This window comes from Pungitius pungitius, chromosome 19 (genome assembly GCF_949316345.1).
Source record: "Pungitius pungitius chromosome 19, fPunPun2.1, whole genome shotgun sequence".
In the NCBI taxonomy this organism is placed as follows: Eukaryota; Metazoa; Chordata; class Actinopteri; order Perciformes; family Gasterosteidae; genus Pungitius; species Pungitius pungitius.
The window spans coordinates 13659185-13684881 of NC_084918.1; the positions used below are offsets into that span (position 1 = coordinate 13659185).

The window sequence follows — 25697 nt, forward strand, 5'->3', positions numbered from 1 at the left end:
ATTTAGCTATTAGTTTTTTTGATCACATAATACATATGTTCATGTGTACAAACTGAGAACTTAAATACAATATGTGTAACAAAACACAGACAAATTCAAGCATGCATTTCTTGCGTTTGAATTTGTCCTCAGCCTGTGTGGACACACAGTCGTGTTTCTTGGTGGGTTTTACCGTCAGTGCATCAAACCGAAGCTTCAACTTTTTATGAGTCCAAAATTAAAAATTACAAATCATTTTCTCCCACACACACACACACACTTGGTACAGATCCAGGCAGTGGTCTGATAATCACAGCGATAAGATCTTTAAGAATTACAGCCAGCACTCATTTCTGCCGTGACTGTCGAGTCAGAGGAAAGATACGAGTGTGATACCCGGCAGTGACTTTTACACCACCTCGTCAAGTTTCTTCTCATATAGGATGAAATGAAACACCAGTGTGAGTGGAATTGACATAGTGGATCCAGACTGCTGCATTCATAAAAAAAAAATTAAAAAAAACAGCTGTTAATGGCTTCCCGCCGTGATAATGTGTCTTGTTAGTAGATTCCGTCTCAGTGTGTTATTCCAAAGGCACAAAGGACCTAGTTAAAAACAAAAAACTAAACTGTGTTTACCCTGTTCGTGCATCGTTCCAGCCGCTTCTCCCTCTCCGGTATCCAAACTAGGCCAACCGAGCGGGCCCCATGCACAGTTTCCCAGTGCAGTTGAAATGCGAGTTAATGGCTGAAGTCAAACGCGAGGCTCTGCGCCGCTGCCGGCTCCCCGAGTCGCATCCGAGAGCTGTCGAGGCGCTCGCTTGCTGCCATGTTCGGCGTGGTGACAGAGCATTTGTAACACCTCCGCCCATGGCTCCCGCGACTCTGTCACGTCAGATGAAATCGTCTCGGGGGGGGGGTGGAGGGAAGAGAAGTAAAGGAGCAGGCGGCGAGCTTTTTATTTTTGTTTTTTTCCTGCTTCTCGAGAAGACGTTTGAGTCGTTGTGTGGGAATGAATCACAGGCGGTGCACCCTAGTTTCCCCATGCATTGTTATTGCTGTCTGACACAGGGAGGAAAGTCTCGTGGTGTGTGTGTGTGTGTCTGTGTGTGTGTGTGTGTGTGTGTGTGGAAGCGGGGATGATACTGAATTGCTGAACAGCAAAGCCACGGGGTCAGAACCACGAGGAGAAGCAAGCCGAGTTGTGGAAGCCCGAGGTTCTGGGTGATGCGCTCGGGTTTCAAACGAGCCTCGGCGCTCGTGCATGCTGTCGTGAATGATAAAACCAAGCAGACCACCCTTAATGGAACGGGGTTGTAAACAACTAGAGAGGGCTCTTATTTACCAAAGCACCTGTACAAACAAGTTGTAAATGTGTGTACGTGTGTGTGTGTGTGTACAAGCTACAAAGTGGGTGTATATTTGACATGTCTGGCGCCATCTGGTACATGTTGGAGTTTCACGTCTAGAGACCAACATCCGGAGAAGAAACCGCGTCTCTTTGCAGTGTTCATCATAACAATCCAAAAGTTTGCACCAGATTTCCCAGCATCTACCTAAATGAGCAAAGCTTCCTTGGAATTTTTAGTGCAAAGTGAAACCTCCCAGAGGTTGAACACATTTCCATTTTGATTTGTACATATCTCTGTAGGAGTTCATAAATAGTCAACTACCAAAATAAGTAACGGGAACCTGCGCTCACCAAACAGCCAGAGAGGTAAATCCGGGACATATGCTGGATTATCCATGAAATGGGGCCATTCTTAATGTTTGTGTTTCTTACTATTTCATGGCTAAAAGCAGTAACAAGCCAAAAGGATGTCGGTCACGCCGGATCCCCCACAGTCAGCAACCATAAAAAAACACACACATGAGTAAGCCCCTCTGGGTTTGCTCTTGTACCTGAAACCCGCCAATCAACTCGCCTGAGTAAAGGCCCCCAGCAGAGCAGCGGCTTGTTATCAGAGCATCTGCTCCCATGAAGACCGTGAGATCACAGCACCTCCAAACCTTTTACACCTTTATGAAGGTACTTCCTTTCCCAGAGTTATGGAACGACCTTACTTTGTCTTATGTAATGAATACATAACACAATATGTGGATATCGAAATAACAGCATCCTTGTCACATGATTTTACAAGTAAGAGTCATAACTCATTAAAATACAAAATAAAAGGGAAGGAGGAGGATAGAGGAGCAAAAAACCCTTTTTATCAGCCCAGGAAGCATGAGCCAGGGGTTCGCTCTCTGCACACGGTGAAAAACACCCAAGTGTAGCTGGTCAGATGTAAGATGCATATTCATTTAACGAGGTTCACCCTCAAGTCTCCTTTATTCTGCACTGCACTCAGAACATTTAGTAGTACATCAAAACTCCTCATTTGGCGGAGCTCTGGTTGATCCCCTGTCCCAGCACGGTGCTTCTGCTAATGGTCGACGTAAACATCCCTTTGAGTCCCACAGATTGCAGGGCAGGTAGATTTCGATTTACATGAAATATCATGTCGAACGTAAAATCTCATGAAAGTGCATGAAATGAAATCCTGAGGCCCCGGTTTCTTCTCATGCCCTCCTCCTCCCGCTCATCAAACCCCCACCATCACAGAATGTACAGCGAAGTTGGTACAGGCCTAACACGCTGCTCTGTGTGGCCCCATTAGTTAGAATCTCTTGGTTTAATTAATCACTAACAGAGGGCTTAATTCATCTATAATTCCAGCAGAGTGGAGCTGATTAGTTTAGCATTTCCCTCTGGCCCTGTTGAAGTTTTTTTGATTTCCTTTTTTTTTCCGTATTTCATTTATTTTGTACAAGCCCCCGCCCCGCACACAACCCCCCCCCACCCACTCTCCTCTCATCCTTTTTAATGGCGGCTCATCAAGCGCTCAGCTGGCGGAGCACCCTCGACTCCCCTTTGAGGATTCTTGATTACGCCGGCGGATGCTTGACGTTATTGTCGTGGAATCGAGTGGATCCACCCGTGGCTCATTGTTGTCTCCTTTTACCTTTTTTTTATTTATTTCACGGGCCGCTTCCTCTTTCAGGCCGACCGGTGGCGCAGGGGGAAGACTGAGACCACTCCTCAGAGAATGTTGTGGCTGGTGGAGTTGGCGGGAGATCTACGAATTCAGTATTGCTCACAGTGTTTTGAATGGCTGCGTCTGTATTGCCATTAAAGACCTTGGCAGCAGCATGAAGGGGACGAGAAGGGGGGGGGGGGGGGACACACAATTATATCCGCTGCTGATATTGTAGAGGTATTCCGCTTTCTTTAATTTAAGATTTGTCAAAGAAATGTCCTCAAAAAAAGTTTCATTCATTTTTTAATACATCCTAAGCTGTCGAGGATCATAAGAATAGTGCCAAGTCGGTGTGTGTGTGTCTGTGGGTTTGTCCTTATTTTTCTTAAGGGATCTCTGTGACTTGCCTTTGAAATGAATTTGTGTGTCTGTGTGGGCCCACTTTGCCTGTCAGTGTGTTTGAGTGTCACGATCCTGAGAGCTCTGAGAGAGGAGAAGGCCCGAGCTCCTTTTCCCTGGAGTCATCTGCCAATCATTTCCTTGGATTCCGAGGTAAGGAACGGGTGGGGGGTGGGGGGGAGGAGGGAAGGAGACTGAGAAAGAAGAGTAAAGAGGGGGGGAAAAAAAAGGAAGAAAGTCTCCCAGCAGAATGACTAAATAGACCTTCAGTGATCTGACAGACAGGCCTGGAGCTGAATCCCAACTACGCTCTGAACAGTTAAATATCCACACTGGGAATGCTGAGGTTTACCACACTATTGATTTTAATCATCTCTTAAAAGCTAAGACTTAAAAAAAAGAGAGAGAGAGAGAAAAAGACCCTAAAGGCGAGACTAAAGAAAATAGCAATCCACTGAATACGGAAATAAGATGACGTATTGGATTCCTTTGACGTCTTCCACACCCTCTGCTGCCCCCCCCCCCCGCTCTCCCTTCACCCCACCACCCCTTTGAGATAATTATAAGGCGCTATATTTACCCCGTGCTCCGGCCGCCGCTGACCGAGTCACAGCAGCGCTCGTTAACGGGGGAATAGATTCTCCGTGTTCTCACGGCCATCCGAGGAGCCACTAATGAGGGGTGAAGTTCGATGATGGGAGCTTGATTTGAAAAGGCATAGATAGGAGGGCACTTATATCACTGTAAGAGCCTGTCGGAACAAATGTGACGGGTGCAGTGGACACGGCGCTTCTCTGCTGCTTCTTAAGTGGTAGCGGGCCGGGTGATTATTTATTTAGTTTCATCCTGCTCATCACAGTTGTTTTCATCAGCAAAGAGTGTTCCTCAATTGTTCCTCAAGGAGTAGAACTGTGTCATCTGTCAACATGCCGCCAGCATATCTGTCAATCACCCTGAAGGTCTGAGCAGCCGTTTGCCAGAGAATCAAAGATTTAAAATAATATATGGTTTAATATAGAATTCCTTTCACTTTTAACTTCAATATATTAACTGTTCAGTTTAGTAACTTGGTGTTTCCCTTCCATAAGAGTTTGACGTGTATATATTATTTCATTGGAATTTGGGGCATATTAATCGCATCATTTATTTTTAGATTCATGCTCATTGTGCAGGAACTAAAGATATGTAACATTGAAAAGCATTTATGTTGGATTGACTCCTTTGTTTGTCTCGATATCATGACGTCATGAATGCAACACACAAGAGCATATTGTTTATCTGCCGTGTGATAGAATTTATTATTATTTCTACGTTTGGTTAACGTATAGGAACGTTATCGTGTAGTAACCGGTGCTGTGTTGGTACCGGTTCTCGGTACCCAACCCTTACACAGGATTCATAACCAGGAAACTGTCTTTCACGGTAACGACGTGGCATTGAACGTAACCTCCGATGTGTGATACGGACGCACCGGAGAGCATTTGGAGGCTGATGGGGATGGTGTTTGTTTTGCAAGAAGTTGGTCATAAACGGAATAATCGGAGACAGACAACGTCGAGCTGATGGCGGCGTTGGAGGAAACATTACGGGATCACCAAACCTGTTAGCGTCTGTCCTGAGGAAGACACGATGTGTGCGCTCATGCTGAACAGTAACACAATTCGTGTCAAGAAAAATCAATTAAATCCACAACCTCATTCCTCAACCTGTCGAATACAAAAAGTCTGGTTTCACCAAAGTCATTATGGAATACACCCTATATTTCTGACTGGCACATCGATAGCCATCCTATTAGTCTGCTAATGTGGCTGAAACGTATTGATCACATAAGAACTCAGTTGGTTAAAGGGTTCAATATAGAGCAATGACTGGTTATTCAATTTGGTAAACATAATGAATAGTTTGCAAAGACAAACACACTTACTGATATGCTCGAAAAGAAATGCAATCATGAACACGCTACATTTACACCTCCACGTTATTCCCAGAATCCAATAGACGGTTGCATATCTTTAACGTTGCAGTTTGTGTATCTTCTTTTAACTGCAGCACGTTGCAATTTCTGCTGCCTGGTGAGAAACAGAAAAATTGGAAGGCTAAAGCACGACGACTCCACACTAATTACAGCTCAAATATTCCTTTGTGTCGCACCTCTTTCCCCACTGACATCAGGGCCGAAATTGATCCTGTGCTAACTTGTGCGGCAGCCATGTTGCTGCTGGACGGTCAGGGTTTGTTTCCATGGGGAAGAAGCCGGTGTCAGACTCCTGGCTCGGTCAAGGTGACAGTGATCCATGTCTCTCTGGAGGGCTTCTATACAGGATGTGCGTTGTTATTATGCCATTTAAAAATAGCCGTGATTGAAGGAATGGCGATGGAGGGGCCTCCGTGTCACATGGTTTCGAAGACGAGGGCCACAGGCCTGTTGTTCAAGTCCTAATGTAGAGTGAAGAATTCTACAGGTTATCGGCCCGGACAGTTTGATTGAGAGATGCAGCAATGCAGCAGCCAGCAGGTCGATGGGGCTCCGGTGCATTGGCTCACTGTAGGAATGTCATCTTAATAAACCGTGATTGACACTTGTCTGGGAAATGGTAGAAAATAACAGTGATCCACTCCTGATTCGCTGGGGGCAGATTTGTCTTCACCTGCAAAGAAAATACTGTCCTGTATAACCAGAGGGTTAGTGGTTATCATTGTGCGAGTCACAATTGTTAGAAGCCATGAAACAGATTTTAGAATTATATTATCCTGCTGTACTTTTCAGTTAAAGTTACACTTTTGTAGATTTTAATAAATAATAGTTTTAGTTTTAAATGGTATATTTTTACCTATAGCTTTAAAAACACTTTCAATGTATTACTTGTTTGTCACAAATGATTCATAATTGCTAGCCATGGATCTTGTGTATTAAGAAACATCAGTGGTTCCACATATGGGTCCCACTTAAGGCGACGCTTTTGATGTTGCGTGGGGACAGAATAATCACAGCATTGCTGGAAGGAATTAAAATGTACGTTTTGGTTCCGCTTTGGTTTAGTTTAGTAAAATAATCACATATTTTCTGTGCAAAATCTGTAAATAGATAGGTACAGAAATATGGAAAAACAGTTGAAAAAGCCTCTGCTACAGTAACTGCATGCCAATAACATATGAAATATCTGAAAGTCGAATTGGCAGCTGCTGTGCGTTGTTAAAAGTTTCATTTTTCTGCTGCCTGACGTCATTCCCCTTTTCAACTGTTTCCACGCACTGGAATTCCTTCCACATCAAAGAAGACTCTGACCTTGCTCATGCAGTAAATTGTCCACGCTGTGCTTCATGACCGTATATCCTTAACAGCGCCAATGTACCACTGACCAGTCGAGTCAAAGGCTCCACTCGTCCAGCCGTCACTCATCTCCCGGCTGCGGCCCTCCACGCGCAAACACACCGCCTCTTGAGCAGCTGATGGTCTGTCCTCGCAGTGGCGCCCGCTGGGGCTTGCACGGCCGCATAAAAGATAATGGAATACGAAAATTGTTTTTACATCGTCTGAATGTGCACGGGCTTCGCGCTGGAGGCTTTCACCAACCATTGTTTTAAGGCTCATGAATCTTCTCAATCGGCACCGGTGACGGCGATCGACGCGACCACGAGGACACTTGCACGTCGTCTCGCCTCATTGCCTCCCCCCCCCCCCACAGTGGACCGGGGGCCGCCCGCACCGCCGTGCTCACTGGGGTTTAACAAAGCGGCGTGTTGCCTCAGATCACTGTTGGAATCCCCCCCGCCCCCCCCCCCCCATGTGCTGTTGGCCCGTGGTCAATTTCAAGCTGCTGAGGGTCTGTGGAGCGCCACAGACTTCATAGGTGTGATGTCCTCATTAGTTATTTAATGTACAACCAACAGTCCAATTATTCAAATCACAGTTATATTTAATGAGAAAGATAACCATCACATTAGAAGCTACTTTAATTATTTATGATCCAAAATGTTGATCCACTAATTAATTAATTCAAAGCAAATGATGTTAAAGATCCATTATCAATGCTGGTAAAAAAAAGAAGTGTGTGTTCAAAGGCTGTACGCCCTAGATCAAGGTTTAATCTTTAGCTCATTATAATCATTAATTCATGTTCTTGTGCTTTGATTGTTTTGACCGAAAGCTTATTGTAAAATAGCTAGTTTATCTATGCTTAAAACGTGCCTATTGGGAAACAGTTGGCAGGCAGGACCTTGTGTGTGTGTGTGTGTGTGTGTGTGTGTGTGTGAGAGAGATTCCAGGTCCCCGTGGCCTTGTTGACCATGGTCCAGGACCGTTGACCTCCGGGCGACCCTGAGCCATTTGAAAATATGATTGTAATCCTTGTGAGGATTTGGCCTGGGCGTCTATTACCACTGTAATCTGTCACACTGGCATCCAATATTCATTCCCCGTCCAGGTTAAGCCCCTCTTTCTGTCTGCACCACCCATCACCATGCATGAGCGAGGGAGGGAGAGGGAATCCAGGGAAGGTGCTGGCATGACTGGAGAGAGAGAGAGAGAGAGAGAGATAGGGGGAGAGAGAGAGAGAGGTTTTGAAATGGAGAGAGCACTGCTTCAATCAAGCCCCTGGGTCGGGGTGAAGAAATCTATTGTGGAACACAAGGTCTCATTAATGCAGCAGGGATAGCTTTAACCCCCAGCCCCCGTCTCTCTCTCTCTCACACACACACACGCACACACACAGACACCTTGCTGTAGAAAGAGGGTTAAAGACATGGAAGAGAAACGGATAGATGTATGAAACGAGATTATGCATGTCCGGGGAATAGGCGGGAGAAAAGCTGTTCCCCCGATGCGATGACACGCTCACACACGTGGTGCACATTTGTAAAAAGAGTATTTAAAAAAAAAACAGACATTTCTGTACTTTTGCATGCGCCTTCATGGTTAACTTCCTTTACACTGAAGTTGACCTTTTCTTTAGCAATTTCTACTCTCCTATAGATCTGTGGATTTATATTTTGATAGTATTGTAAATTGAGACCTACAACAGACTGCTGAGCTGTCCAGGGGGGAGTGCCCACCGTGTCCAATGCATGCTGGGACAGGCTGCTGTCTTCCGTAACCTTGGACAGTAGAGACGATGGAGGGATGGATGAATCGTACTTTGTCATTATAGTAAACCACTATTATTTTGTCATCTCGCGATGTTCGGGTCATACATTCTACCTGTAGTGTTTCCATTGGCAGGAAGTCCAACAGAAAAAAAATGCAAAGGTTTGCTGGGAAGAACTGAAAGCTAATGGATAAACAGAAGAGTTATCACTGGTGAGACTCCCCCCTTAAATGATTGTAGCCATTTATTGATCATCCAAGTGCAGCACATGATCCACAGTCTCAGCATCTTTTTAAATAAAACCCCTCTTCAAACAGGTTGTCGAAGCTTTAAAGAGCGCCATCGAAGACGAATACGAGTGGGAGTGGGATTTTGGAATTGATTTGAATTCATACCTATTAAACTGCTGCATGGAGAGCGTTTTCTTCCCGAGGCTGCGAAGGCTGGAGCATTGTGGCGGGGAAGCAATCTGTTGCTCTCATTAGGAGCTCCTGGGCTCTGGTATTGATATGTGTTTAGAGATAAACTCCTCCAATCACTCTCCATCTGTCCGTGTCCCTCTCCTGTGCTACAATAACTGCGAAAACAGGACTGCATGGGTGTGTTGGTGGGGTGTGAGTGTTTGCCAGAATTGTGTGGGTCCAAAAGGCATCTGAATAAACAAAAACACTCATTACTTTAAATATCTTAAAGCAGAAGGAACATTATTAGTGCCAGAGCTGCTATTCTTTATACGTTTTGTCTAGTGCCAAAAGGTAGGAAAATAACACATTCTCTGAGTAATAGCCAGTGTGGGAAGCTGACGTGATTGACAGCTGACTTCAAATTGACAAAAAAAAATCACAACATCAATATTAGCATCATACATTGTGAACAATGTGGGAGAAAACGTATCAGAAAATACCTTCACTCAGTATCGCTTTACTCATAAGGGGAGGTTTTCACAGCAGTCGCATGCATTGTAATAGTCATTTGTTTTCAAATTTTGTTTGACTGGTTTTTAATGTAAGAAAGATTTTGAATAGAAAAGCTTTGCCAGTCTGAATCTGGATACTCGTGCTCCCTTAACAAGTGTGCACTAAAGGTCCATCTTCATCCTTCGTTGTCTGTTATTCAAGTTAAACAACTGATGGATTCTGAAGAAAGATTGAAGCATTTTATTGAAACAAAACAGTATTGGCTATAAAAAGAGGAAGCTCTGACATTTACTTCCAATCAAAAAGCTACCATGCGCCATATCAGTTGTGTTGTACTCAAGCTTCAATTTCACATGATGTTATGATTAGCATGTAGGTCGATTTAAATGCAAAAAGCTAAAAAAAAAAAAAAAAAAGTTCTAAAGCAAAGATCCAGTATTTCACCTTGCTTTTGGTTTAAAAAAAGACACTGACTCACCTGCTACTTTAATGATTTTAGCCAACCGGTGCTTGGTCTGGTTCTTAGTCGAGTGCTAACATTAATAAATGTAGGTAACCTCCCACAGCAAGCACTCCCCGAACCCAAACCTCGGCAAACCTTCGCCAGATCTCTCTATAAGCCCCAAACAAGATTGGATTGGAAATGTATGTGTGAAAAGAAAAGAGAAGAGGGAGAGGCAGAAAGTAGAAAGGACGGAGGGTGCATTCAATTTTCTATCTGGGCTACAAGTCCAAGGCATCTGTCACACTCGGGGGGTCATTTGATTGCTGGGAAGACGGTCATTCGCGATGGCTTGTCGGCAGATAGTACATTTAGTCCCATCATGCACCAGCAGTGACTGGGTGCCAGCCACCACGGCCGTGTCTTAATTTAATACCAGACAGAGTCAGATTCTCATTAACCTTTGTCCCACCAGTTTTTATCATAAAGGTTTGTTCTTGTTACGGTAAAGGTTGAATCATAAAAAAAGAAGACTTTTTGTCATCTATATGATGGGGGGGGGAGAGGGATAGTGTGTTTTTCAGGATGGTAAGGTAGTTATTTCCATATTCAAGTGGTGTAATAAATTGTAGAAATGCATTAGTGTAAAAATAACTTCTCAGTAGATACAGTTAAAATGTGCACTATTTTTTCATTCCGATGGTAGATATTACAGCAGAGGCGCACGGCTTTGTAAATGCATTTGTTCATTAAACATTATTCATTCAACTGTAGCAGTTACAGAGGCATAACAAAACACTCAAATATCCATCTGGAATTGATTTACAAACGTCTGTGGTGGTTGACTAGCTTCACACAAGCGATATGAAAGCAAATGATCACATCTGCATCACGTCTAAGAGCCTTGGTGCGCCAAACGAGGCCAAAGAATCCCCCCTTTAGATCAAACACGACGAACACTGCTGGTCCGTGGAGTCCAGCTGATCCAAACCAGCTCAATCTATTACCCTCCATGTTGCTGCGTTTCTCACTTTCATTCCACTCGTTACTCGTTCTTCCACAATAAATCGGCACGACTGGATATTTTTGGGAAACCCACCTGCACGCGCGCACACGCCCCCTGTCACCGTACCGCTCGGCATCACGAAGCTAATAGTCGGATTGAGTCGCTGGGTTTTCAGTGGAATGAATGGAATTTAGCCTGACTTGTCCACCGCACTGGTTTGGTAATCTGCGATGGCTGTCCCCCATCCTGGCCACTTATCATCCTACTGGGATTAATGGAAACATCTTTAGTAATTACATAGATGCCGCGCTGCCAAGCCAGTCGCTGTCAATTATTCAAATGTGCGCCGAGCCATTAATCGGCTAACGGAGCCCCGCTAAGCCTCGGCGCCCCACGGTAAAACACAGAGATCTGCCATTGATTTTCATGAGAACGCACTCAGCATTTTTATCTCGTTTCTCTTTGCACTGGCCCGGGTTATTGATCTTAATAAAGGCAGTATTTTGTCGCTAGGCGAGAGGCGGAGGAGACGGTGATGAAGGGTGCTTAACATGTGTAATGGCGGCCGCAGATCGCCAGCTGCTCGGCCACGGGGATCGATGGGGATACGTCTTTGTGAGGATGGTGTGTGTGCGTGTGTGTGTGTGTGTTTTATACTTAAAGCTGATCACCAGATCTGCCTGATTTAGATGTAAAAGGCAGCAGCAATCTTCACCACTGAATACTAGTGGTCACATTTAAGGGGACGATCTGTGGATTATTATAGATGGCATCAATGAGCTGTTGTGGAAAGAAACTTTACAATTGTACTTTACCTGAGTATCAACTTTTTTTATAATCCAGCATTACTACATTGATCTGACAGTTACAGCTACTTTGAACATTATGAAAACGTGTGTACGATAGTCTTACCCCTTTAGTATATAAAGTAGTTCATATGAGCATGCACAAAATGCTACCTTTGCGTGTATCCAACAACACACCATCATAAGGCATCACTCTACTGTTAAAATTAAAATAAAAAGTATGTCCTTTCTGGTTGGAAAAGTGTGATTGGCTCAGAAACAGTCACATGTTACATGTGACATTACGTGGGGTCAGGTCAACAAGATGATGATTTTCACAGGGGGATAATTTTATAGGGGGATAATTACTCTTAGTGGAATATTTCTACATTAAAGTGTTTCTTTTTCATTAAAGAGATTTAATTAAACTATAAAGTTCTCTTAACAGCATTTAATAGAATTCAGGATCACAAGGACACTCTTAGAACGTGAAAGTGCTCATCACACAAATGCGTGTGAGTACTTGTTCAGTCGGTGTGACACAGTACCACCGAATAATCAACATCAATTAAAAGAACACGCTCTCTCTCCTCCGGCCTCCACAAGCGCTCTCAGCAGAACGCACTCCAACAGTTTCAGGCCCCCCCCCCCTACCCCCCCCACACACACCCCGACGAATGTACCTTCATGACAAGCCACGGCAACGCAGCCTTCCTGCATGCCAAGTGCGTTTTTTGAGACGCCGTGCGCTCGCCCTCAGCGGACGGAACTGTCGCATATGAGTTATCACACATCTGTCTCTGTGCCAGATGCTGCAGTTAATGGCACACCTAACCTCACACCGTGACATGCTACACTAAAAACTGGGTGGAATTTTCCACTGCCAGGCTGCCCGTCTTCAGTCTCCTGCCAGTCGCCACTGTCCAGTGCTGGGGGGGGGGGGGGAGCCCGTAGGGGACGGCCAGCACAGGATATTAATGGGGCCCTCCGACAGTCACAAGCTCTGACAGAGCCCTGTTTCATTGTCACCTTGCCTTGGAAGACGAGGAAAAACTTGCAATACCTATTAGCCGAATCGAGCCATTTCTCTTTCTCTCCATGTTACATCCGGCTGCCCCCCTCCCCCGTTTTGGTCGCCACACACTTTCTCACACACTAACACACAGGCACAGGGTGACATCTCCCACCTAATCAAGCAGTGGATTATCTTGTCCTGATAAATTGGAGCTTGTAGCACTTGAAAGGTCCTCTTGAAAGGAGTGCCTCCTCCTCCCCCTGAGCTAGATGGGGCCCCCAGGGGGAGCACGGAGAGAACATTGGCTCGTAATGATTTGTGGTAAATCGGACAAATCTTTTTGGAAAGACCTCTTTTGAGCACAGGACGTGAAGAGTTTAAAGCTTTCGAAGACGCTTTAAAAACACAACACGAGGGCTAAAAATAGACAATGTGCATTTTTTGCCTCTATAAAATGAACGTATTGCCGAGCGGATTAAACAGTGCAAAAGGTTCTGGGGATGTCAGGTTCACAAGCTTGAAAATGTGCCCGGTGTTAACGAGTCAAGTCAAAAAGAAGCTACAAGAGATACTCCGATACTTGCAGACAGAAGAAAAGTAGGATTGTAGAGCAACACTTTTTCAATGCTATTCATTTGATCAAATCACACAGAATGAAGGTGTGCTCCTCCTGGGCCACTTGACACGAACACAACGCTTCTCCTGTGATTCCAACTTGTCGGAAGGCAACGCGTCTTAATTTCAGTAGCGGGAGTGATGTGACATTTGTTGTGACACGATGACAATGATGCAACAGAGAGGCAGCAAATGCGCCGTAATGACAGGAGTCAACAGAGGTGCTGCATGCTCTTCATTGATGGATGTGTAAAGCTACGTGCCTTTGAATATTAATATGAGAGCACACTACGCTCCAGCAAGGAGTGTGTAACCACATGATATAGTCAGTGTGATTCATCTTCAGGCCTCATTAATAAACAATAGAGACACAATGTCATTGTTACCTTGAGTTTCTTTTCATAATCAACCTCATTTAATCATTCTCGCCAAGACTAACAACCTTTCAACACCTTTTCTCCCTCCTCCTGTTGCGCTTCCTCTGCTTCTCTATCTGCAGGAGAACCCCTACATGTGTAACAATGAGTGTGACGCCACTACGGATGAACTCGCCCATCCTCCAGAGCTCATGTTTGACACCGAGGGCCGCAACCCCACAACCTTCTGGCAGTCCACGTCTTGGAAGAAGTACCCGAAGGCCCTCCTGGTCAACATCACGCTTTCTTGGAACAAAACCATCGAGCTGACCGACGACATCGTGCTCACCTTCGAGTCAGGCCGGCCCGAGCAGATGGTGCTGGAAAAGTCTCTGGATTATGGACGAAGCTGGCAGCCCTACCAGTTCTATGCCACTGACTGCCTGGACGCCTTCACCATGGAGCCCAAGACCGTGCAGGACCTGACCCAGCACACCCTGCTGGACATCATCTGCACCGAGGACTACTCCCGAGGCTACGTGTGGAAGAACGACAAAACGGTGCGCTTTGAGATCAAGGACCGCTTCGCGCTGTTCGCCGGGCCCCGGCTCCACAACATGGCTTCGCTTTACGGCCAACTGGACACCACCAAGAACCTGCGGGACTTCTTTACCATCACGGACCTGAGGGTCCGTCTGCTCCGGCCCGCCACAGGAGCGACCATGGTGGACGAGAACAACCTGTCCAGATACTTCTATGCCATTTCTGACATCAAAGTCCAGGGCAGGTAAGAGCTGAGTTGCAAACCCTGATTAAAAACAAAAATCCAAATTTGTCATCAATCAACCAAAGTGGGAACAATAAGGGTTCAAAAGTGATATTTTAGCTCTCAGTGGTATTCCGTTGTTTTATTGCAGTAACATTGCCATTCTTTCCAATTAGCCAGCGGATCCATAATGATGCGCAGAGTTCACCAGTTGTCAGCGTGTCCTAATTTACCACGCCGCTTACGGCTTGCTGAAACACTCCGTTTTGGACAGGAAAATTCACTCAGCTGTCTATTAGCCCGCAAGAAGACACTGGAGGTAGCATTTCAGCCGCCAGCTCTGCGCGCTGTAATTAGTGTTTGATTTGCGGGAGCCACAAAGGCAAAGTACCATTATACTGTTGGAGGAAAGGTCGACAAAAGCTTTCATGTTTCATGACGCCCCCGCGAGAGGCACCGGGGCATAGACTTAAGTGGGTCTGTTTTACGCTGTGTGTTTTTTTTTTTTCAATTTAACCCATGTGAATGTGGCTGTAGGGGTGAAGGAATGAAGATTTAATTACTCTTGTTTGGTTTTTCACACACTGTGAGAGGCTCACCGTGGAGCGCAGCCGAGAAGCAGAACGTTCAAAGCTGGGTAGATGACACGCTCACCCCCAGCAGCGTTTGCTCTAACTAACCAGGGGCCGTGCAAAGGATTAGCATCAGGCAACAATTAAAGAACCTCAATCATTGTCATCCTCGTGCTCCACTTGGTGTAGTCTTACCGCAATATTATGTTTGCTTCTGTGGCCTTATTTACATGAATATTGTCAAATGCCTTTAAGCTATTTAATGAATCTGTAATTTGTTGATTTCCTCAATCTGCCTTTTAAAGGGAGCACAGCCGGAGCGCGGCACACACGTCTCGAACGCTCTTTAAACGGGCCAGGTAACCTTGAGCACGACGACCACGCTAATAAACGCCTCGCTCAGAAAAATTTGCTTTTCTCATGATTGAAAAGGTCATTTAAAAAAAAAAAAAAGAATAATAACTGGAGGGAATTTACTAACACACAGGAGTTGGACGGGGCAATCCATTCAACGCTCTGGTTTCCGGGAGGGGCTGTCAAAGGCGCCGATTATTTATTCTGACTAATCGTGACCAAACCCATACATCGCTGTGGGGCCCGGTTGTCGTTTACGAGGCCGCGTTCCCCCACTGTTTACCAAAGGTAACACACAGTTCACGCTGCACCGAGAGGCTTCACTCTCCCTTTCACAACCCCCCCCCCCCCCATGCCGAATCACTGCTCAGCCCCTTTTCTCCGTGCGTCGTATACGAGGCATAAGCTCCTTAACCCCCGGAATACAGTCGTGTGAGACTCGAGGGGGGGGACTTTGCAGGGGCAGTGAGGTTGAATCCCGTATATTTCACTGCCGTCCCCCTGGATCGGGTGAGAGGAAGCGGGAGGGGTGGGGGTGGGGGGGGGTACAGTTGGAGAGCCACAACGGTGGGAGAAACAAAGAGGCTCTTAAGCTCTCTGCTAAACTAGGTCGACCTAGAAATGGTAGCACAAGGAGAAGGAGAAGCAAAACTTTGCAGGCGTAGACGTTGCGTTGGTTCCATGCGGCTGGAGTCGCTACAGGGGGGCAGGGGGCGTCATGCACGGCCCTTCTATTGTGGTTGATCACAAGAGAGGACCGGACCTAAGGCCCCCGCGGAGAAAAATACCCAATCGATGTAAAGAATTTCAAATCAAACCAAGCGTGGAGCTGTGAGATAGATGTGAACGATGCATACGCTGACTTAAATGACTTAAAGGGACACCCCCCCCTTCTGGTTTTATTGTATCAGCGGGGCTAAATGGGTGAGTGGAGAGAGTAAGTGCATAATTGCCATGCCCCTCTCTCTTTCTACGTTACAGTAACTGCCTCCTGCAATTTGGTCAACTGTCCCCGCCCCCCCCTCCTCTACCTCCCGTCCGCCTGTGATCAATACGGCGTAATTAAAGCTGGAGAAGATCCAGGCTACTAAAGGTTCTCTGTCCCCCGCTCCCCGCCTCGCTCTCCGTCTCCGAAGGGCCTCCTGGTCCCTGCCTTGAATTACATCCAAAGAACATACCCAATTCTATTCCTGCAAAACTAGCCAAGGAATGGACGCCAACTACACCCCCCACGTCCTGGGAATAACTACCCAGCACAAAGCAAAGCAGCCCGCCTAACAGAAACAACTGTAGGTGGCACTACTTTTGTATCAGGTTCATAATTGCCAAAAGCTACAATAATGTAGCTTTTAATAGTCTGGATACACTCAGCACTCAGCCTGTTATTCTGAGGTTATCACAGAATAAAAAAAGGAATTATACGACCACTATACAACACCGATTCTGTTTTTTAAAGTATACGGGTTGTTTTTCAGGCAAGGTCAGGAACAACCTCAAGGGTTCACAGTGGCTTCGGCTGCCGGGTGGTCAGGAGATTCACTCGGAAGGACGCTTTGCTCATTAGAGAACGAGAACCCCCCCCCCCCCCCCCCCTTCAGAGACTACCAAGCCTAACGCCCACTCCAGTTTTGGGGTTGAGTTCTCCCCCCCCCCACCCCCCCCCCGGCCGGCCATGGTTGAGCATGCAGTATAACTTTTGCAACTTTAAACTCTTGGAGAAATCGTTTGGATGTTGAAGAGAGGAGCCGACTCAACATGTTGCCTTGTTGTTGATTTTTTTTTTTACTTTTGGGATTTTTTTTTTACTGATATATTTTATATGGAATCTCTCATAGCTTGTTGTTAACCACAGACATTACTTCCAGCGCGTAACCCAGACCTAATGACTTGGAGAAGAGAGCGACTGGAAGAGCAAAAATGTCAAATCATTTCTGGGTTTTAGGACTCATTCCTGCAGCACTTTAATTAAAGAATCACACATCTGCCATATAGTGTGACAAGTGTTAAGCAGAATGTTTTTGTCGAAGCTAACCATCTGGAGCTGGAGATTCATTCATTGCGTGCAGACTTAAGAGTGTTATTGAACCTCTAATCCTACTCTTGTCAAGAAAGCTAACTGTCAATCTATTTCATTAAGCACCCGCACTGCTGCGTCACATCAGTGCGTCGTGGTTGCCGGCAGTGAGATCCCAAAGCACAATGAAGCAGAGGCACGCGCAAACGCAGCAGATGGAAGATAGACTCTCTCCCACAGTGCATGGGTCACACTTTTGTGCATTCTAATTTGCGTGTAGTCAGTTCATGTGTGCTTTGGATGCAGCTGTTTCAACTACAGATCAGCAATTTGGTGACTGATGGGTCTATCGGATCTCCCCTCGGGGAGGAACAAACAAGAAGTCAATCTGCTTCCCACCCCCCCCCCCCCCTCTCCCTCCACAGTGCTTGGCTTGCTCTTAGTCCTGCCCATAGTCGACAGATAATCTATTTGTGCTAATTTCATGTTTCTCCCTGCCCACTTCCCCCTCGAATAAGTCATTCCACTTGTCTACCCTCCTCAGTCTCTCTTCCTCTCCGTCTGCCACAATGAGCATCTATTTAGCTTCCGCTGGGCTTTGCATTTCAGCTTAAAGAAAAACACAAAATCAGCAAAGTCCGCATTAGGCATTGTAGTGGGAGAAAGCCTTGTCCGCGCCAAAGAGGTCCAGACAACTCGGACCATGTGTTAACATCCACGCCACATGTGAGTTTGATGGAGGGTTATTGTGGACCCGCAGTCTAAAAAGACTTAACGGAGGTATTTGGGGATCAAAGAGGCACTCAGACGACCAAATTAGTGTGTTTGCCTTATCTGCTCGATAAAGATGATGGGAATGGAAGTGCAGCGTCCATGGAGGCCTCGTGGGTTGACACTCAAAAGCCGAAGACGTAGAGCGGTTCTAATCATCGTCCCCGATGAATTCTCCCCACATCTATCAATCTGTCATCGCTGTCTACACAGTTTTTCAATGCACAGTTCCAGCTGAACGAAGACGACGCGGCCATTATTGGACCAGCATGACACAATCCTCAGAGTAACCATCCAAAAGTGGGAACTGGACAAACGTTAATAATATAATCTCGCTGCTTAGCTGATTAGACACCGTTACTATCAGATGAAACTTCCTCTAATCTGTGTAAAGATTATTACAAAACAAATAGGTGGACTAAGTTAAAAATAGGCCAAAGAAAAGAAAAAATAGTACCTTAAAATCTTACTTCCTTAACCTCTCCATCACTGCTTTTTGGCACAAACAATACTTACAGTGTAACTTCAGTGAGCCTCATTCTCTGGGGTTACGTAACACGTGCACATTCTAAAAAACAAAATAGTTCCCGCGGCCTGAGTCCATCCCACGTTTGCCTTCGCCTCTCCCTGCTCTGGTTCATCCACCCTCTTCAAAGTGTAGACAGAAATGGGCCTTCTATTTATTGCCGCTTTGTTTAGAGTCGGTTGGATTCGAAGCCGTTAGCTGCCTTCCTACACTCTTGAGTCCACTGGGAGAGGAAGCGTAGGATGGTTTATTAACCGGTGACCTCTGGTTTGAAACTGAATTACACCCACTGCTCCGGCCGTGGTAACCTGTCAATACACTGGTGTCTTCATTTAAGGGTTCAATTCAGCATTGACTGGAATTGCTTGGAACCATTGTCCTCAATAGGTATTTGACACCTTATGCGATGTCACTGAAGGGTTGTGAACCTTTTATTTGACCTTTTTATTTGTTTTCTCCTTACATCTGTCGCTCATTGAGTCCATGTCTGCCGTGGATGCCACCAAACACCATCAACGTGCCATCTGCTGTCACTCCTGACTCCTTTCCATGGTCATGTTCCCACCTCCCTGCCCTTGATCGTCCTGCTTTGGCTCTCCTCGTGCTTGATAGAACTGTTTGGACAAAGAGCGCCTGGGACCGGCCCTTCAGCTGCAGAGAAGCGTGGACAAGCTGGTGAAGGGAAACACCTCGGCAAAAACGATATGATTTATTAGTTCCATTTGTCTTTGTAGAGTTTGGACTGGTATTGTCCTCGCACGGCCGAACAGAGTAGAATTAGTCTCCAGTGATTAACTCGCTTTGAGCATTACCATTCACGACCATTTCCTCCAACATATCCCCAACCCAGAGGCAGCTGGGGTGGGTGTGATTGTGTGAGAGGCGACATCAATATAGAAGCTGGTCCCCCCCCCCCCCACCCCCCGTCCAATTAATTGCATATTCCCAGCTGCATGAACCTCCCCGGGCAGTACACATGTGAAGCGTGAAGGTAAAAAGAGAAAGCACACGGTTGGAGCGTGTTTTTTGAAGAATGCAAATGGGAGGAGGCAGAATAGGAGGTGCGTGGCGTCGGCAGCGGGGGGGAGCGTGGCGCGCCGCAACCAGAGGCCACAGCTGCCCGCCCACGGTCATCTGCGTGTGGCTGCTGGCAGAGATCGGCTGTGGTCTTCATGGCAATGTACAAAAATGGGGCTTGTTTCTGGATGGTGGGACAAGAATACTCTGCCTGTGGATGTTTTTCCTGTCAATCAAATTTCGGTACGGCTCACTCATTAGTTGTCATATGTCCGGGCCAGTAGACAATGTAAAGTAACCATAGTATAATACTGTAATATCAACATGTCATTAGGCTGACTTACTGTGTAGAAGCTTTTGGCCAGTATTACAAACTTTAAGACAGATGTTCCCCATCTCTTTAATTAGTCCAGTGTAGCTTTGTTTTTTGGCCTTTACATCAGCTGCTCTTTTTGAAAAACAGCGATTATATATAGAATCTATTTCACGTTTGGCATGTAACTGCCAAAAGAGTTAGAATTAGTCTGAAATGTAACACAATAGTCTGCATTTGCAACCTAACTTTATAAATGTATTCCTTAATGAGATGTACTTTTATAATCTACTGCACTTTTTAGTTTGAGCTTCATGAAAAAGTCGAGCTTCATGATGGAATGTAGCGTAACCCGCGGCGTAAACAGCACAGATAATGCAATTAATCAGGCAAGTCAAATGGCATTTCATTTTCTCCTCTTGAAGAGAACAATGTCTCACAGAAGGGCAATTAAATTGGCCACTTTTGTCAAATTTAGTTGAAAAGTGATATGTCATTTCGGCAGAATTAAGTTAGTGAAATACCCACACGGGGTTTAAATGCAATAAAGAGATAAACGCGCCACAGATCGGATCAAAGATTGTCCGCTGAAATCGCTCATTTAATAACTATCACATGGAAAACATTCAGACCCTGTGCAATGTGAATACAAAGGTGGAACAGAGGTATCCGAAGCCCTGTGTCCTGGGTGTTAAAAATATAACTCGGTTGAATTTCAAACGGGTTTTTCTTCCAGCCAAATGAACCTAATTCTTATTGTTCAAGGCCATCTGTCTGTGTAGCACATTTGATTCATCCTTTGTCTTCAGGAGGTGAGCATGAGTGCGAGCGCCAAAGTGGACTTTTTGTGTCCCAGAGTATTTCAATATAGATTTATCCTATTTCCAAACACAGCTCTTTTATAACCTCTTGTGTCTTTCGACGACCACTCTCGCATACAAACGGCAGGATGAAAGGAGGATGGATTTGGACTGCTTAGCCTCTATTTGCTGAATTGACCCTTTCCAAAGACAATCCAGCTTAAACCTATTGTATTGTGCTTTCATAACAATATTTTAATATTCCTAACACAAACGGAGGAGTGCTGGCTCTCAGCTGTTTGAAGGCATTTGATAAAAGCTGTTGCCTATAGAAACCACTGAGGGGGTACCGATGTGTGGAGGCTTTTCAAATAGAGCTGTAAAATAAATATAAAAACAGTCAGTTTATTGCAGTTAAAGTTGTTTCTTTCTAATACCAGTCGTAGACTTCTTCACAATGCTTGAAATCAAAAAATGATGGAAATGATCAGTTTGTTGTGTGCATACAGCCGGTAATGGTAAAAAAGGAAAGCAAACATAGATATATTTATAATCAACCGATGGGGCCAGCAAACCATTCACTCAAGGGATTTGCAGGTCAAATTTTTTTAAATATTTGAAATCATGCATTTTTGCCTTTGCCTTTGTGAGAGCATTGCTAGGCTTCTGTGCACTGCAGAACAGCATGAAATAGCTCATCTTTAAAAACCAAATGGGAAACGAGTCATTAAAATCACTGGGCCAAAGGATCCACACAAAGAAGGATGTGTAAATATGTAAAAAAAAAAAAAAAAAAAAACTTGTTTACTCTCTTCTCTTACCAAATAAACACAGTTTGGGGTGTTTTCCCAAAACAAATCCGTGGCGGAGTGTAAACGGTACAGAGCAGCTCAGTCGTGAGATAACATCAGGTGCAACAAGAGCTTAATGCACAAATAAAGTCCAGTGACTAGCAGCAACCCCCCCCCCCCCCAAGACGGTGTACAAGCCCATGCCTTACTATTTATCACAGACTGGAGGAATCGACCCGGCCCAGAGATACGAGGAGCGGAGCTACAAGTGACATGAAGATTTTATCAGTGGAGCAGAGGACAGGAGACGTGTCGCCTCAACAGATCGCTTTCCCTTTCTCGGGGACCAGGCAACATCCGTTTTTTTTCACTTCCGAAGCGCCTGTGTTCTTATGGAGGGCCGCGTTGCTGGTGATGCAGATATCGCATTCGGTGCATTGATTTTTCTCTCAGTGGGTATAACTGATTAGTAGCTGCACACACAGCCGGCTGGAATGTCAGGGACTAGAAGAAGGCACTGCTGATGTGCCCAGCGTGACAAGACTGCTCACGCTTCACTGAGACATAAAGAATAAGTTGGCATCCTAGACACTCTTTCTACATCTATGGCCTGTGTGTATGTGTGTGTGTGTGTGTGTGAATGGGCTTGCATCCGTGTACGTGAGTGCATATCCTCTAGGCAATATTCATCCCTTATTTGTTCCATAAATCCAAATCTAGTTGAGCAGGAATTCAATCTAAAAGCGCACACACACACACAAAGATAGTACAGGCAGCATATCTGATTCTCGTCATGATTCATACACTAATACCCGATAGAAACCAAATGATTAATTACAAACTGTTTGTCATCATTTTAATGTAACGTCATGGTAATCTCAAAGGGTACAATGAGCCCTTTTTCCAATCTGATTTCTCATAAAACCTTTTTATCCCCAAGTCAGGAGAGCCAATTTCCCCCTATTGTGCCGCAAAGGGGTCCAGGCATATCAGAGGTATTTTTCCTCTTCCTTACTGTAGACGGAGCACATTCAACATTCATTGGGTGACCCATTTCGTTAATGGAGAGGCCCTTTTCTACCTCGTGTCTTTGTCGTCTACAGCTGCCCTCATAATAGGCCCTCCTGTCAGGGTTTCGTGACTAATCCCCTCATTGACCTCTCCTTCACTTGCAGCCCCCACCGCCTCACTGATGATTTGGTAACTTGGTAGCGAGGAGGAGATGTTGGCAACACTCGCAAAGTCCACGCCATCTGGAAAACGTAGTACGCGGTTCTATTTTTATTCAACTTGGAAGGTATTGTAAGCTTGTGAATGGTTATATCGGTCCCATTTTTTGAACTAAAACGGTACTGTGTGCATTTTTCCGAATATATATAGAAACATTTTAAAATATTTTTTTGTGAGAAATACAAAGATGATTTATTTACTGTCAACTAAACATAATTCCCATAACATGTAGTTTTTACAATATCGCGATATGCAAGAAATTCAAAGTTTTGCCATTTTATTTACAAAGTAAATCAAAGGAAAAACAAAAACTGAGAAGAATCTGGTGTTTTGCTGATCATTGTGGTGACGTGGAAAGCATTACACAATCAAATATCCCCTGAAAGAGAAGGCCACCCCCTCAGCAGTCAGTCGTCGTACTGAGCGAGTCATGTCGGCATGGGCTACATAAGAAGAGAGCCTCGTCAGTGAAGAAAACACCATATGGCTCTATTTCCACACTCATAAGCTGAAACAGATATTTCCAGAAGGAGAAGTGTTGTAAGTGTCATCATACTGTTCCTGTTTGTTTAATCCACCTTGTGTGCACACACACAAACAGACACAAACACACACACACACACACACACGGCAGGACACCGCCGACGTGGTGAGATCCCCAAGCGAGGTATTTGATTCCGATCTGAAGACGATGGTGATGAATAAAACTGCTTGATAATGGGATCATTGAGTCGTGAAAAGCGATTCTGAGCGAGTTATCTTTTGGGGAGGCCCGATGAATGCAGACGCTCATTATGTATGGCCATCCGACGGCGCTTTAGGCCCTTCAGGCAGAACAGGAGCGTACAATAGAGCTGCACCTGACAAAAGAAGGGAGGAATAACAATCAAACAAAGACAAAGTGCTGTTCTGAGAATTCCAGGCCTTTTGCTCTTTTTGTCAGGTAATGTAACTTGGCGGATGCTCAGATGTTGTGTGATGGCGGAGATGATCGTGATTATGATTGCAGATGATGGAGATGGCAGCGTCTGAGCAGAGTTCGACAGGTGTTTCTTATTAACCGGTCTACAAATGATCTGAATCACATTTTCATGTTTCCTTTTCTGGGAGTCCCTGAGCAGAAGAAATGTTTACAAGCCATATGTAAAAAGATTTTAATTGATATGGTGATGATCAAAAAAGCGTATTGTGTAAATTTTGGAGAAGACTGAGAAGCTGAAATTGAAAAATCTATTCAAAATACATAAATGCTGAATGAAACGTCCTGTATTCAATTCAGTGCCTTAATATTTTAATTTAACAATTTAGGAGGGGGACTTTCTCACTGCATTCAGGGGTTGATTTTTCTGATTCTTCCTCGCTTTTATCACTGCCCTCTTTTTGAAGCAAGGTCTAATGCAAGGTCCAACAGCATCCACAACAAAGGACGCTCCTTTTGTGAAATTGTTTTGTGATTACTAAGTTTTTGAGATTTTATCAGACCACATTCTTTCTGTCCTTGGTTGGACAAAAATTCACCTGTAAAAAAGCAAACCCGACTTCTGTTGTTGTGGCTGAACAGACAGCTCCCGTCGATTGCACTTTTGTTAGCGTTGATGATAAGCAGGGCAATAGCTCAATTTTTCTCTCCTCTGCCCAATAAAACAACTAGATTCTTTCAACAGATATTAAATTACAAATACATCTGTGACAAAAGACAATTTGTATATAATTCCCATCTTTGATGTTTTTCATTCAACCTGAATCCGCCCCCCAGTATTGTACATGAATGCAACCATGCCACTTTTAGCCGTGCTGATTCCCTTTTCTATTCTATTTGGACAACTAAAGCGTTTGGTGTGACTGCCTAATGAATAATATATAATCTCATTTCAGCTTTGTCCGAGGACGCACTTTAAAAATGAGATAGTGTATCTCGAGGGACAATTAAAACTAATTTGAATGAACCAAACCTTTTGCTATAAGCATTTGTGGTCTGTTTGCTTGCGCTGTGGTTTGTGGTGCTGAACGGACAGCTCCTATAAAGTGCTTCTTTTAGCACGGGCCTTCTAGTCTGCTGCAACGTACCGTCTCTTAGTTTGCAATGTAATTAGAGCTGCTGCTGACATGATGAACGTCCGGACCCTCGGATGTTTCTCTTTTTGCTCATCTTGCACTCTCTCTCTCTCTCTCTCACTACTCTCAATCAAATAGATGTTCAACTATAAACGCATTTCCATCACTGCAACAAAAATTTGTTTTGGTCTGGTCTTTCTGTTAGAGGCTCAAAAGCCGCCACAAAACACACACCTGTACATATTCCTTCAAGCATTTACTTGCCTTTCTTGTTAATCCCCACATGGACAAACTCGTTGGAAGCATTGCTCCCTGTGGTTCATCAGAGGCTGTCGCTTACAGCGCAACCCTGTCACATACAACGGTAAAGCCCTCGCCCAGGGTTCAAGAGAGCCAAGGGCTGCTAGGAGTTGGCTTCTCTGCTTGCTGGGCATCCGCCAACATTTAGTGTAACTACACCTGCTCTTTGGGTCCTACCTGGGTTTCAGGTGTTGGCCCCTGGTGGTGGCAGCCACGGGAGATTTCTGCTCCAGACACTGGGATTGTGTAACAAGGAAGACGGTTGCCAAAGTTTAATGGTTGGAGACATTAGAGGCTGATTAGTTGGTCAACTTCTTCAGAAGTACAGTTGTATTTTTGTCATATTTTCTATTGATCATAACATCCCAACAGGAATTAATAAATATACGTACTCTGACAGAAAGAAAAATAAAAGATTTGTGAATCTTTGGCTGATGAAGGACAGCGATGAGCTGTCCGATACTGTCAAATTCTATGTTGACTCGTTTGAAGAAAATGTGTGGGTGAGGCAACAGCCTTATGCTTGCTTTCTTTACACCCCCCCCCCCCCTCTCTCTCTCACTCACGCAC

At 45.0% G+C, this 25697-nt stretch overlaps 1 protein-coding gene across 9 annotated transcripts in view; it reads left to right on the forward strand.

Moving 5' to 3' along the window:
- The window catches only part of ntng1a (netrin g1a), a 78849-nt gene that overhangs the window by 23623 nt on the left and 29529 nt on the right, over positions 1-25697 (forward strand). For all 9 annotated transcript variants that reach the window (XM_037455689.2, XM_037455690.2, XM_037455692.2 and 6 more), the window contains one exon: positions 13762-14405. In XM_037455689.2, the coding sequence (XP_037311586.2) occupies positions 13762-14405 (644 nt within the window). The remainder of the gene's footprint in view (positions 1-13761; positions 14406-25697) is intronic.